Raw genomic sequence first — 13,252 nt, forward strand, 5'->3', positions numbered from 1 at the left:
TATATTAACAAAAACTCCATTAGCACTTAAAGCATACCAATCTTCTTCATCCTTGACAATATTTTAACCCTTCCTTTTGGGAGCATATTTTCCAAAATATTATAAATATACAATCACTACCTTATAAAAATGCACTGTGCTAAGTAGGAAATTTATGTCCAGATGATATAAGGACCATGGAAAAGAAGGAAGGCACAGTCTGTAACTGACCTTGAAACCCCAGCAAAAAACCAACAAAACCAACAAACTGAACATCCAAAAACTAAGGCGTGTGTAAGACCATTTAATAGAAGACAATCCTTAAATTTCAAGCTTCCTATGCAGAACCCAAAATATAGAGCAATGTTTTTGGTCAATGTCATTTAACTTGTAGGTGTTTACTGAGAGCAATGATTATCTCTGGCCTTCTAGTGTGTATCTTCAGTTTTTAAATCATATCCCTATTGACGTATTTAGCTTAAATGAATTATTAACTGATTTCAACCACGGACAGACACTTCACTTGATGTTACAGGACCAGTGGAAAATGTTACTACTGTTTATTTTATTCCCCCGGCCCATGAACAAGTTATGAGTTCTGTTCCAAATGCTTAGGATTTATTTATTCTTGCACTAAACATGAATGGCCCAGGGCAGGAATGGAAACTATGTGGCGTCTATGTGAGCACTACTCACTCCAAAGACTCGTGCCCATAATGGGTCACAATCCTTTTTCCTGCTGAGTGAACTCGGCCTCAGAAGCCTTCTCAGCAGCAGTGGGTGCAGCTACCATAGAAAATAGAAAACTATTTGCTGCCCACACTCTAGGATTAAAATATCTAATTAAAAGCTTCATAGGTTGCTGCTTTCCTCACTGTACTGATTGCCTTTTCTGAAATTTTCAAATTTGTTTTCATTTTGACAAATGATTTTTTTTTCAAGAAAAAAAAATGACCTCTTGTTGCATATTTTTAAATTCCCCCACCTCACCTCAAACACTTCTAAGTATACATTAAGGACTCAATAAATATTCATAACTTGAGTAGCCTAAATCCTAGAACTATAAGACGGACATATGACAGAGCCAGAGAGGACCCGGTCTCAGACATCTGTATAGGGTGTCAGTTCTCTCCAGGTGCTTACAGGAAGAATTACATACCAAGCAGCCTCAACACATTAAATCCTGGGAAACTGGCAGAGCAAAGAAGAAATGTAGAATTTCCAGTTCCTTTTGTGTTACAGGTTTCCAAAATATGAGGAAATATGCCAAATGCCTTTGGCTTTCAAATGATAATATACTCTGAATTAATGACTACCAGGGAGACGCCCACGGGACAGTTCCCGGACAGTATCACTCCTAAGTGAGACCCCTTGGCAAATGGCCAAAGAACCCTTCTCTCCCCAGCCAGCCAGCCAGCCAGCCACCTCCATGGCCAGGAAGCACTTTGCCATCAACTCCGCATTTTATTTTATTTTTATTAAAATATATTTTTATTGATTTCAGATAGGAAGGGAGAGAGAGATAGAAATATCAATGATGAGAGAGAACTGTTTCTTAAATTGAAATGTAATATCAAGATAAGTCTTGTTGTTATTTTAAAGAAGAGAAACAAAACTAAGGTTATTAAATGTTCTAGTTTATTTAGCAATACACTGGATAAACAACCATGTTCTAAGGCTAACTTTAAGATAAATGCAATGAAAGTTCATGAATTCCCCTTAAAATTGTATATGCACTCAAACATAATTTGGCTGGTGAATCTGCTTTATTTCAGAATTTGTAGGTTTGTAAAGTAATTAGTTTGTTCTCATCAACATATATGATGCTTTCCTCTGATTCCAGTCAATAACCCCAATTTTCAGCTGAAGAAAATAAGAATCAGTTAAAAGGTTCCAATTATTGTTTTCATGCAAGTGAGTGAGAACATATTTAATATAAATTTAACAGTCACTTATTTGTTCATTCAACATTTATTGAACACCTGCTCTGTGCCAGGAACTCTGTTAGCTAGCGGGGAATAGAGCAGTGAACAAGATAAATATAGTTTCTACTCTATGGAGCTCACATTCTAGTCAGAAATCTTGCCATTAAACAAGTACAGACAGAAAGAAGTCAACAATTGAGATGAATGTGGTGCAGTCCAATGAAGGGCGCTTATACTTTCGGTTTACTTACCAAACTATGGTTTCCTGCTGAGGTGGTTTTGATGATCTAAATTTCGATTTGCCTAATAAAAGATATTTGAATTAAAATTAAATAAAAAATAGAAAGTCTACTATAGACACAAAATTATTTCTGATGGTATCTGGGTGGAATATAAAAAAATGACACAAAATGTTTAAAATGCTAGTTATTCTAGAAATGCTTTTAACCAAGCCGGTTTCCAAGGGAATTCATGACCGCTTCAGGTTAATGGTCATTGGCTGCTTGTTCAGCCCTCAATTAAACTCTGAACTTCAATTGTTATTACTTAATTGACTTGGTTATATTTCATGTCAGCATTTCAAAATGACCTTCCTTTTAAAAAATAAAGATTAGCCTGGCGACGTACCTTAGACCTTGGCTGAGCCTAACTTGCCGCAGCAGCCCCACACGGTATACAAAGCTGGGCCGGGGACTTGCTTAGCTTTGCCCTCACGAGGGAACTTTTCACCATCCTCGCCTACGATACGAGACAGCTCTAGATAAATCCAAGTGATGAGGGAAAAAGGACGAAAAACAAAATACCTCTGTTGCCATGATTATTATTAAAATGCCACATAAATCCACCGGTACCCATTTTATTCTAAGCACAGGGAATTAGACAATCTTAAATACCTTGGGTATCACAATTAAATATGGTCAAATTGGACTTATTTTGAAATGACACTATGGTATCTTTTTCTTACGAGTGACTCCAAATGTCTAGCTGTTCCAATTAACTAGATGGAAACGCAAGTCCCCTTCTCTTAGACATAAAGCGATAAGAACACGTTGGATTTAATGAGTTGGACTTCATATAAAGTAGGTACGACGCCAAGATCAGACTTTGCTCTACTGGCTGAAACAAATTAAGGCATCAAATGCGCACGTCCCCTCCCCCTTGTTCTGTGGAAAAGTTTTAAAAGTCTTTTTGAAGTACTTTGATCAAGCTTTGAAATCATTTGAGGGGATTACTATTGTATGGAAACTGTAATTTATAGTGCTTGACCTAAGCAGCTCTTTGTCTCACAGCCCCGTTCAAAACAATAGCAGGAAAGTGAAACACACAGGGGAACCCACGCTGTTCTGGTCATTATTTAATTCATAATCCCATCTTCCTCATTTAATCTTGGGAATCCAGGCATGTTCCTCACAAAACAGGTCCGGGGCGTGTTGGCCATATATAGGAAGGTTAGCTTTGGGAAGCATGACCGGGTGATCGGAACGGTCGCACGGGATCCTGTCTAACCTAAGGGGGACTTTGCAGACAGGTTCAGGCAAACTGCCATTGTTTGCCTTTGGGTTTCCTCTCTGGTTAAGCTGGCTTTGTCCCTTAACCCTAACTGAGAATGTGCCAATGGGGAGATTTTCTCCCACCCCCACCCCATCCTTGCCAGAAAATAGTTACGCTTCGCGGCAACTTGCTCCCATCAGATCACATGAAAGAGGGCGAGCCGCCCCAAGACTAACAGCGGGGAGTGCTTCTCTCACTAAGTCATACGGGCACTACACTGTATCAATTGATATTTAATCAACTGAGCATCACCACTCAGGCTGAAAGTGGCTGCGAACCTCACCTGTCCCTTTGGCTCCTTTTGCCCAAACATCTACTGGTGGCCTAAAACCATACTGGGCCCTGGAAAGTTTATTATCTTAGTTTAAAGTCACACGATCTTTCAGGTGCCACAATGCCCTTGAATGAATACTCTGGCAGCTGGAGGATGCGGAGGGATGCTCTTCCCACAGGGGTGAGATCAACTGCTCCCACCCCCGCCCGTCACTCCGAAGACATGTGGATCAGGACGACAATGGGGTGAATTTTTGTCCTGGGATCTTTCCCAGAGAAGAGCCCAGGAGTAGTGACAAAGTGCAGGATGCACGTGGGAGGAAACTGGCAAAGGCTAGCGTGGGGGCAGACCGAGGGAAGAGGTGGGAAGTGAGGGGGAGGACAGTAAAGATGTAATCCCTTCGGAACCCAGGTCTGTAGGGGAGCGGGTCATAGAGAGCAGACATCCAGGGTATCTTGGCCCCAGAGAGGAGAGAACACAACGGGCGCAGCTCCTCAGTGAGTGGATTACCTGCTCACGTGGGCCCTGTGCATTCATTAGCGTGGCCCACCTGGGACCCTTTAGTGGATTACCTCATCCAGGGCTGGCAAATCCCCTGGAGGCCTCTGTGAGTTAATGCACCGCCCAAGGACAGACAACCTATCATCTTTTCCATGGTGGGATCAAGCCCTGCAGACAATGAGCAGGTACCCACACCTATGGCTGAGAGAGAAGTATTTCCCCTGGAGAGCCAGCTCTACTTAGGACCCCTGAACCTTCCCTTTTATATGTGATTTTCTGAGTCGTTAGAAGAGTTGACATATTGCTCACTAGGAAGCAAAAGAAAAAAATGATCCTCATGTTTTTAGGGGGGTTGTTTGAGATGGGGGAAGGAATCTTTCGGGTCACCTTAAATACCAGCGCTGGGCCAGCTTTGCTCGAAGCTGGGCCCCTGCCATGCTCCAAGCCGGTCTCTTCCTTATTTGTGAGAGCAGATGCTTGGCAAGCCCATATATGTCAGCGAGAACATCATTTAGTTTTACGTTTACACACACGCCTGCTTTCGGGGCTGGCATCATTCGTTAGCACGGTTTGCGGAGAGCTCCATAAAACAAGACCCGGCTTTCATGTTAATGTCCTAATGACGACGGCAATAAAAAAAGAAGGTGACATCTTGTGTCCACTTTCCAGGGCTGATGTTTACATTGTGTAAACTAAAAAAACAAACAAGTAAATAAAGAACACACACAGATATAATACAGATAAGTATTTCTGACAGAAAGAGAAAGCACAAGCTTTAAGCTCCCAATCTGGGAACCTTACTCCCTTCTCCCCCACGCCTCCACCCGCAGAGGAGTAGGTATAATAACCACATTAGTCCTCATGTGGGAAAAGCTGAGTTCTGAATAACTTGTAACTGTATCACAGTGTGCACAGTGGGCCGCTGGTCTCTCTCCCACTTTTAAGAGCCAAATTTGAAAACCTTATTCATAAAGAGGAGGCAGGTCTCTGCAGGGGAACACGGACACCTTCTCATAACACATTAGGTCAGGGCACCGGGTAGAAGAAGGAATACGAAATGCAAGCACCTCCATTTTTTAATTTGTGTACCCTCACCATAAATTTGTTTCATGTAAAACAAACAAATCCTCGACAAGGGTTTAACAGGCTTTTCAACATCTCTGTAGATAAATGTAATTTATTCCTAAAGAAGAAAAAGCAGTTTAGAGCATGCCAGGAAAACTGCTCTTAACAACAGTTTTGTGCGTGTGTGAGTGACTGTGTGTATCAAGACCACAGCAGTGGTTTCGAATCATTCGATTTCACTCACAAAACCTGCATGAGGCACTTTACATGGAAAGAGAAGTTTGCCTGATACCTGCTTACCAGTTCATGGCCTTTCGCGTTCCTTTTTGTTGAATGCAACCCCTGCAGAGCTCAAATCCGCCCGTGGGACCTGACATGTCTGTGTCTTCCCAGAGGAAGAGCAGCAGGCAGACTTTGGTAACCCTTTTGGGTACAAAATGAACAGAGTGCTAATGGCATGGCGAGATTTTTGAGAGAACCACGCAATGCAGATAACTTAAACATGTTTGTAAAAACTTACACCTTTATTAATAGTTCCAAGCTCCCCAGTTCAACATTATAAAAGTCATGTTTTGTCAATGTATTTTACTAAATACATTTCTGGGCCTACATTAATCTTTAACTTCCCAAAAGGTAGATTTATAATGAATTTACTGATGTTTTGCTTTAGAGTGAAATCTGATTTGCAGCGTAAAAGGTGACTAAGTAAAGTGAACAGATACACACTCTGCCTGATCTTCTTTATTGAAAATCGTCCCAGGTTCATTCCCAGCGCACTTCATTTGTTCAAAGCTGAATATTTCTAATGCCTCAATTATGAGCGTTTTATAATTACGTGGTATAAAATGCAGTGCACCAAATGCACTTTTAAAGAATTTTACTCATAAAAATACGATCGCACATTACTGAGAACCGGCCACGTTTTAAAAATAAACTCCCGCCTCGGCTGGCACCTCGCTCCAGCCGCCCCGCTCCGCCCCCCGCCCCCCGCCCGCGGAGGAGTGCGGTTTCTAGTCACAATGTAACTAATCCTTTCGAATGAGATAAACGAAAAACGTTTGCTCAAATAAGTATTAGAAAAAGAGGAAATTCTCATCAAGTGTATTTTTCAGCTTGGCTCAGGGCCGTGGAAGCCTGGGCTAAGGCGGCGGAGGCTGCCCTCGGGGCCTCGGAGCCCGCGGGTGGGGCGAGCATTCGGCTTCAGACCGTGGCCCCCGCGTGGCCAGGACAGGGCTGGGTGCTGCCGCGCGGTCATGCGACCCTGGGTGTCTGGGTTACATGAAGAGCAGCGGGGAGGGGAAGGAATCTTAGGGGGAAAAAAAAATAAAAATAAGAGGGTGATTCGGGAACCGGGAGGAGAATTGAAAAGTCACACCTCTGCGTCCCCACATTTTTCCTTTGGTTCAGTATTCAGGCAGAAACCATCCGGAAGGAAGACAGATTATGACTATCTATAAACCAACTGTTTGACAGAGACAGAAACGCTGACAATGAGTGGGTTGTGTCTGTCGTTCTTGGCTGTTCACATCAGCAAGGGCTGAAGGAAAACAGAGACTCCTGCTATGTTTGTCTAAAGAGGCAGTGGTGTGACCACGGGCAGCGAGGGTTCAGCTGGAGTTCAGGGCAGATGCTGCCAGGAGTTGACGCTGCAGGGAAGTGGAATTGCTTCCGGATCCACCTGCCCCTCCCAGCCTCGGGTCCAGGCGCGTCAGGGCGCAGCGGCGCCGTGGCACAAGGTGACGATGTCCGTGGGGAAGCAGGCTTTGAGCAGGATGCCCCTCTCCCGGTTACAGTCCAGCTCCTGGATGAACCCGTACCAGTAGATGACCAGGCCCGGCCCGAATCTGCACAAACACGAGAAAACAATATACACGCATGGTATCAGTGTAGTTCTCCACACAGGAATCGCTGAAGCACGGAGAAGATGGTTAAAAAGCGTTACTGCACAATGTTTTTATTTTGGTTGCTAAATAATGACCGAAAGTAGCGGAACTTACACCAAAGAGTTAATACAAGGCAAATTTACTGCCTTTCTTTCAAGGAACCCGAAGTATGTCAGATGTATGCACTGCCCTAATTACCTTCCAGGAAGATGCTATGGGCTTGGGCTGATGTGCCTACTTAGCTGATGGAGGATAAAACCCGAGTCGAAACAGTGATGAGCCGGGAGCACTGGCTTGGGATTTTAGTCTTCTTACATTCAGAAGTACTCTGAAAAATTATCTTAGCTATTTTCAACTGAGAAGAAAGAACACTAAAATAAAAAATAATAATTAAAAAAATGGAACAGCCCAAGGTCCTCTTTGGGCTGTCATGGTCTATCCACACATCAGTAGGGCCCAAAGTCCCTTCTGTCATCCTTGCTTTTTTCAGTTTAAAAGAAAAAAGTCCACAGGACAACGGGACACCTCACAGAGACCTTCTCCCCGGCCCCGCATTCTCTGCGCTACCACCTCTCTACGTGCAAACACGACATGAAGTTTGGTCATAGGTTCTCATGAAAACAGGAACAATGGCACATAGACCTGTGACAAAGCACAGGCAGATGCAGGCTCAAAACCTCCACTTTTCTAAATGGTGCCTCCGAATGATCTCGGATTTGGCTAGCAGCAGACTCAGGAAGTCGCCCTCCGGATTCCTCACCCGTCAGGAAGTCGAGACCTCCAGGCTGGGTTCATACAGATGCAACCACGATCCATCACCGCGCACACAGAGAGGTTTTTGCACATCAGTTTCACGTGTTCCCTACTGAAGGTACTTAATTAAAGGGCAGCACTACTTTCGGTGTCGTGTTGCAGGAATTTTACAGTGAAATCATAAATTATGAATGCTGGGTTAGTAAAAGGATGTCTAAAAACAGAACTGCTTTCTGTATGCTGACGTTACAGCAGGCTGAACCACGCCAGGCCAGAAAGCTCTTTCCTTCCATGATTTATTATATGCTGCGGCGTTCTTGCCAAAACTAACAGCACAGGACGGGCTGTGAGATACTGTGTGCACAGGAACAAGTTCAGCTGGATGTCATGGACTGGTTTATTTGGGGATTCACATCAGTAAAGTAGCCCAGTTGGAGGCGAGATTCATGAAAACATTCTGCCTCCCCTCCATGCAAGGACAGAGCCACGAGACGGGAACGCATCCACCGAACCTGTTCTAGGGGACGCGGGAGCTACGTGAGGATGAGACGCCTTGCAGCAGCAGGCCCTGCGACGTTGACCTGAATGCAGGCCTGGCTGCAGGTGCTCTCTTCCTCCTCAGCGTCTCTGAGGAAGGTTCCTTTGGGGTCAGAAGGCTCAGACTGCCTCGGCACAGGGTGTGGGCTCCCGTGCTGACACACACACGAGGCGAAGCTCACACCTGGATGAGAACTTGCTTCTCTGTAACCGGGGCTGCTTAGTAACTTTAAATCACAAACATTTGTCTGCAACTGGAGCATAGACTGTTTGGTGTCTTTATTGTACAAAAAGCACTGTGATTGTTATCAAATGATCTCAGATCTGTCAAAACCAGTCTGGGAACGGCAGGAGGGCCTGCGAGTCTCAGGACCGGATCGGAGAAGCCTCAAACCTCCCCGTCCACAAAGCAGCCCTGAGTCACAGCCTCGCAGACCTAACCCAGAGCGCAGAGCGCAGAGCCTTCACCCCTCATGTTTTGCAGCCATTCTGGAGACCACGATGTTCTTCTTCTTTTTTTAAAAAAATATATTTTATTGATTTTTTACAGAGAGGAAGGGAGAGGGATAGAGAGTTAGAAACATCGATAAGAGAGAAACATTGATCAGCTGCCTCCTGCACACCCCCTACTGGGGATGTGTCCGCAACCAAGGTACATGCCCTTGACCGGAATCGAACCTGGGACCTTTCAGTCCACAGGCCGATGCTCTATCCACGGAGCCAAACCAGTTAGGGCATACCGTGATGTTCTTTAGAAAGGCACTGATATTTTCACAAAGGGAGAAAAAATATGTGATCTAAACAGTCATGGGAAAGAACAAAGAAATATATGGGGGTCATAAACAACAAGCCCAGTGTTTTAAAGATTTAATAAAACAAAAACACACATCACCAGCACCGAGAACAAGAGCAGCCTGTACATCGGCTGAGCAGCTAAATCATAAGACAAAGGACATGAAGCATGACAGCTCTTTGCAAAAATGGCATTTTCCAGACAGAAAAGCCAGGCTGGGGAACACCTTGGCCACCAAGAAAGTGGACTCGTTTCACTTGTGAGGCAACAGATGAAATCTGCAACTCAAAAGGGTTTTTGTGAGATTGGGAATCTGAACATTTCATGTGGTGCTTCCCAACCAGGACCCTCGGAGGTAGTGACAAGGGTCTGTGGGTTGTTATCGGTATCTATGACGAGGGATTCCTAAGGAGACTCTACCATGTATCTAAGTGCTTGCTTCTTAGCTTTTGGATGAATTTATAGTTACTTAGGTAAGACTAGCTCTCTCACGTGGCTCAAAAGCTCTGATCGAAAATATGTGCTTAAAGACCAGGAAAGACAACCACCCTTTGTAAATAGAGATTGGTAGATGGAGGCTTTCAAATTATTGGCCTTTGAGTGAGAAAGGTAATAGGAACTTTAGAGAGTGACAAGGTTGGAAATGTAATGACAGGACAAGATCTGGCCTTGTTCCTGATACCTACCAGAGTGCATTTCTGAGCTGTCCCCAGTTTGGGATCCAGGGACTATGAGATGCTGGCAAGATAACCTTTCAGCAACATGTCTATTTATGAAGAGGCTGACCATATTAACAAACTTTACATCATTACTTCCTTGGTGATCTGAACTAACAGAAGGGAACCTTATAGTTCACAATTGGAAAAACCAAGCAAGCCAACTTTAGCGTTTTCTTCTGAAAAGGTGTGAAACAGAGACAACAGGACCTACGAAAGTTTTATGTAGGTCAAGTACATGCTTGTGGGTTGAGTGATTTCACCTTTTGGATGCCTGTTGCCATTTATTGTGGCACTAGTGGACGAGAGTGAGATCGCTGGGAAGGCAAACATAACCTTTGTGACCAATAAAAATCAAAGAGACTGTTAACGGCGTTTAAAAGAAAACAGAGTCCCTGGGCCTGAGCGAATGTGCAAAGCAGAAGGTTGGCCTGCTACTGGGGTTGCAGCCCTCCGCACCAGCCCGGGGACACGCAGTAATGGGGTGTATACGGAGAGCTGGGCTGATTCTGTAAACACATTGCTGGGCCAACTGTAACTTTAATGTTACTGCTATACTCATGGTCAAGTAATAAGATCAAAGACTCCAAATGGATTTTACAAACTCATGTGGAGCAGACACTGGAATGTGAGTGACGTTTGAACAAGTAATTTTGCCTGCAAATAAAATACCACCAAATTAGCAAAAATAACAAATACCTCTTGGAAAAAAATGGGAGGTGAAAGTCAGGAGCCCCGACAGACCCTGAGGGGATGACGTTCTCGGTAAATAACGACAACCTTGTAAATGCGTTTGTAATTTGCTTCTCCGGGTTCATTTTAGAGTATTTAGAGAAATTAAATAGGAGGCTGTGGAACGAAAGCTGGGCACCCTTTTGGGGTTTTTGTGCACATCTGTCTTCCAGGGATGAGCTTGGTTTCATTGTGTGTCCTCTCTGCTCTATGGTGATCTTGTTGGGGTAAGCTTCCTTGCAAATTAGTGACATTTCTGTGACTGGATCTATGAAATCAAGGCTGGGCTTTTATCGAGTTAAAAAAATGGAGCCAACACATAAAAATTGGGAGGTTGTACACAAAATCCTGCCTATTCACCGTCTCTTGAGAAATGAACTGATACGGCCACAATCAGTTGGAGCTGAGTCATGGCTGCCCCCTTGGACCTGCCACGTGCTCTGTGCCAGGTGCCATTCCTCATCATGCTGCACTTTAGATTTTCTTTAATTGTAGAGACCTACTTCTTCATACTCACATCTCTGTCAAATCTGGGAAAGCAAAGACAACCTCAGGGGATTTCATGTTTCACTAAAGAAATAGAAGATAATACACTTCTTTTTTTTTATGTTCTGCCTACTTTGCTCATTTCTGTTGCCCACTTGTACCCTGTGGGCATTTGAGTCTTGGCCCTGCCTTGAGATCTAACTCAGAGGTTCCCAAACTTGGGCCAGAGGCCCTTGAGTGGCTGTGAATAGATTGCAAGACATCCTTGTGCACACTAAGCACTAATCTCAAGAAAAAAAAAATAGATCTTGTCCTCTTTTGGAGATGTAGATAACAAAATAGGTAGCTTTCAGTTATTATGTATTTTCTAAGTAGATGGAATATAAAAGTACAGCTATAGCCCGGCCAGCGTGGTTCAATGGTTGAGCGTCAACCTATTAACCAGAAGGTCATGGTTTGATTCCTGGTCAGGGCACATGCCCAGAGTGCGGACTTGATCACCAGTAGGGGGCATGCAGGAGGCAGCCAATCAATGATTCTCTCTCATCATTGATGTTTCTATCTCTTTCTCTCTCTCCTTTCCTCTGTGAAATCAATAAAAATATATTAAAAAAAAAATAAAAGCACAGCTATAATCACTTGGGGACAGGAGTGTTAGCAATAATTCTTTTTGTTTGTTTTAAAGACTTTCAAATTTGGCAGGATTAGGGACACTGTTCTAATGGGTTTGGTCTCCTTTTCTGGATGAACGTGTGACATGGAGGGGAACTGCATACACGAAGGAGATTCTGTGATATGGGTAATACTGAAGATGTCTGAAAATACTGAGCAAACATGTAACTAACCTGTCCCTGCACATGAGGTTCATCTTCACAGTAAAAAATGAGCTAGAAGGAAAGACACAGTTCCTGCCCCGGGTCGCACTGAGAACTCACTCCACCGAGAGCAGCCTCGCTGCTGCTATCTACGGGAAGAGGCACAGAGAGAGGCACCTGGCTGCACTGGGCAGCGGCAGTAATGAAAAGGGACCCACGGCAGAGGTGGCGCTGGAGTTCTGAGTTGCGACTGAGAGTTGCAGAGAGATACTGTGTTGGGCTGACTCCCAAGGTGATCCCCGCCTCCTGGGACTCGTGCCCTTGTTTAATGCCCTCCCTTTGAGTGTGGGCTGGATCTAGTGTCTTGGTTCTAACAGAAACAACACAGCAAAAGTGATAGGATGCCACTGTGATTAGGGTACAAAGACTGTGACTTCCATCTCACTATCAGACACACCCTTGCCTTCTGGGCTCCCATACTTCCATGAAGCAACTGCCATTTGGGACAGGCCCCCATGGCAAGGAACTGAGGGTGGCCTGTGGTCTGCACCCAGCGAGGAACTGTGCCCCTCAGCCCACCAGCTGGCGGGGAACTGAATCCTGCCAACAAACGGAGTGAGCGGAGGGGTGTGGTCTCATCTGAAAGTTTGACTGGGGGAAGCCTCTCCCCTCAGTATCTTGAATGGAGCATGTGAGAGACAGGGGAGAAGAGGATCCAGCTAAGCTATGCCCATATTCCTGCACACAGAAAAAGTGAGATAGTAAGTGTGTGTAATCCTAAGTTATTAGTTTTGGGGTAATTTGTCACATAGCAATAGGTAACTAACATATATACTGCACACTTGAGTAATCAAATGCCATTCTTCACATATGCAGCATGAAGGGTCCTGTTGGCTACAAATTAGATTTTTTTTTTTCTGTTATAGTCGTACCCAGAATGTGATGATTACTAAGTAGCCACTCTTCATCAAGGCAAACCGGTTATGAAGCAAGTCGGTGCTTTTCCACTAACAGAGTTTCTTGGCTCCTAACTGAGACCACACACCAACACCTTCCCTGCTGCCTATCCAGTACCCTGGGGTCACCTAAACATGTCAAGAAATCATATATAGATGAAGAATCCTAAATGTTTTCTATACTGCGACGGTGTGTTATTCAGTTTGGTTATTGGGTTTCTGAAGTTGCAAATCTGAAGCGGGTGAAGCGGGGGGCTGGCTCCAGGCAGAACACGTTGGCTACCTA

General features: G+C 44.4%; 1 protein-coding gene across 3 annotated transcripts in view; it reads right to left on the bottom strand.

Annotated features, from left to right (window-relative positions):
• The window catches only part of CDIN1 (CDAN1 interacting nuclease 1), a 264,777-nt gene that overhangs the window by 42,991 nt on the left and 208,534 nt on the right, over positions 1–13,252 (bottom strand). For 2 of the 3 annotated variants that reach the window (XM_008142974.3, XM_054716376.1), the window contains one exon: positions 5,799–7,139. The exons of the other annotated variant lie outside the window; for it this stretch is intronic. In XM_008142974.3, the coding sequence (XP_008141196.1) occupies positions 7,004–7,139 (136 nt within the window). In that variant the 3' untranslated portion in view covers positions 5,799–7,003. Of the gene's footprint in view, positions 1–5,798; positions 7,140–13,252 lie in introns of those variants that run through there. 3 annotated transcript variants of the gene reach the window in all.

This window comes from Eptesicus fuscus, chromosome 5, assembly GCF_027574615.1.
Source record: "Eptesicus fuscus isolate TK198812 chromosome 5, DD_ASM_mEF_20220401, whole genome shotgun sequence".
Classification (NCBI taxonomy): domain Eukaryota; kingdom Metazoa; phylum Chordata; class Mammalia; order Chiroptera; family Vespertilionidae; genus Eptesicus; species Eptesicus fuscus.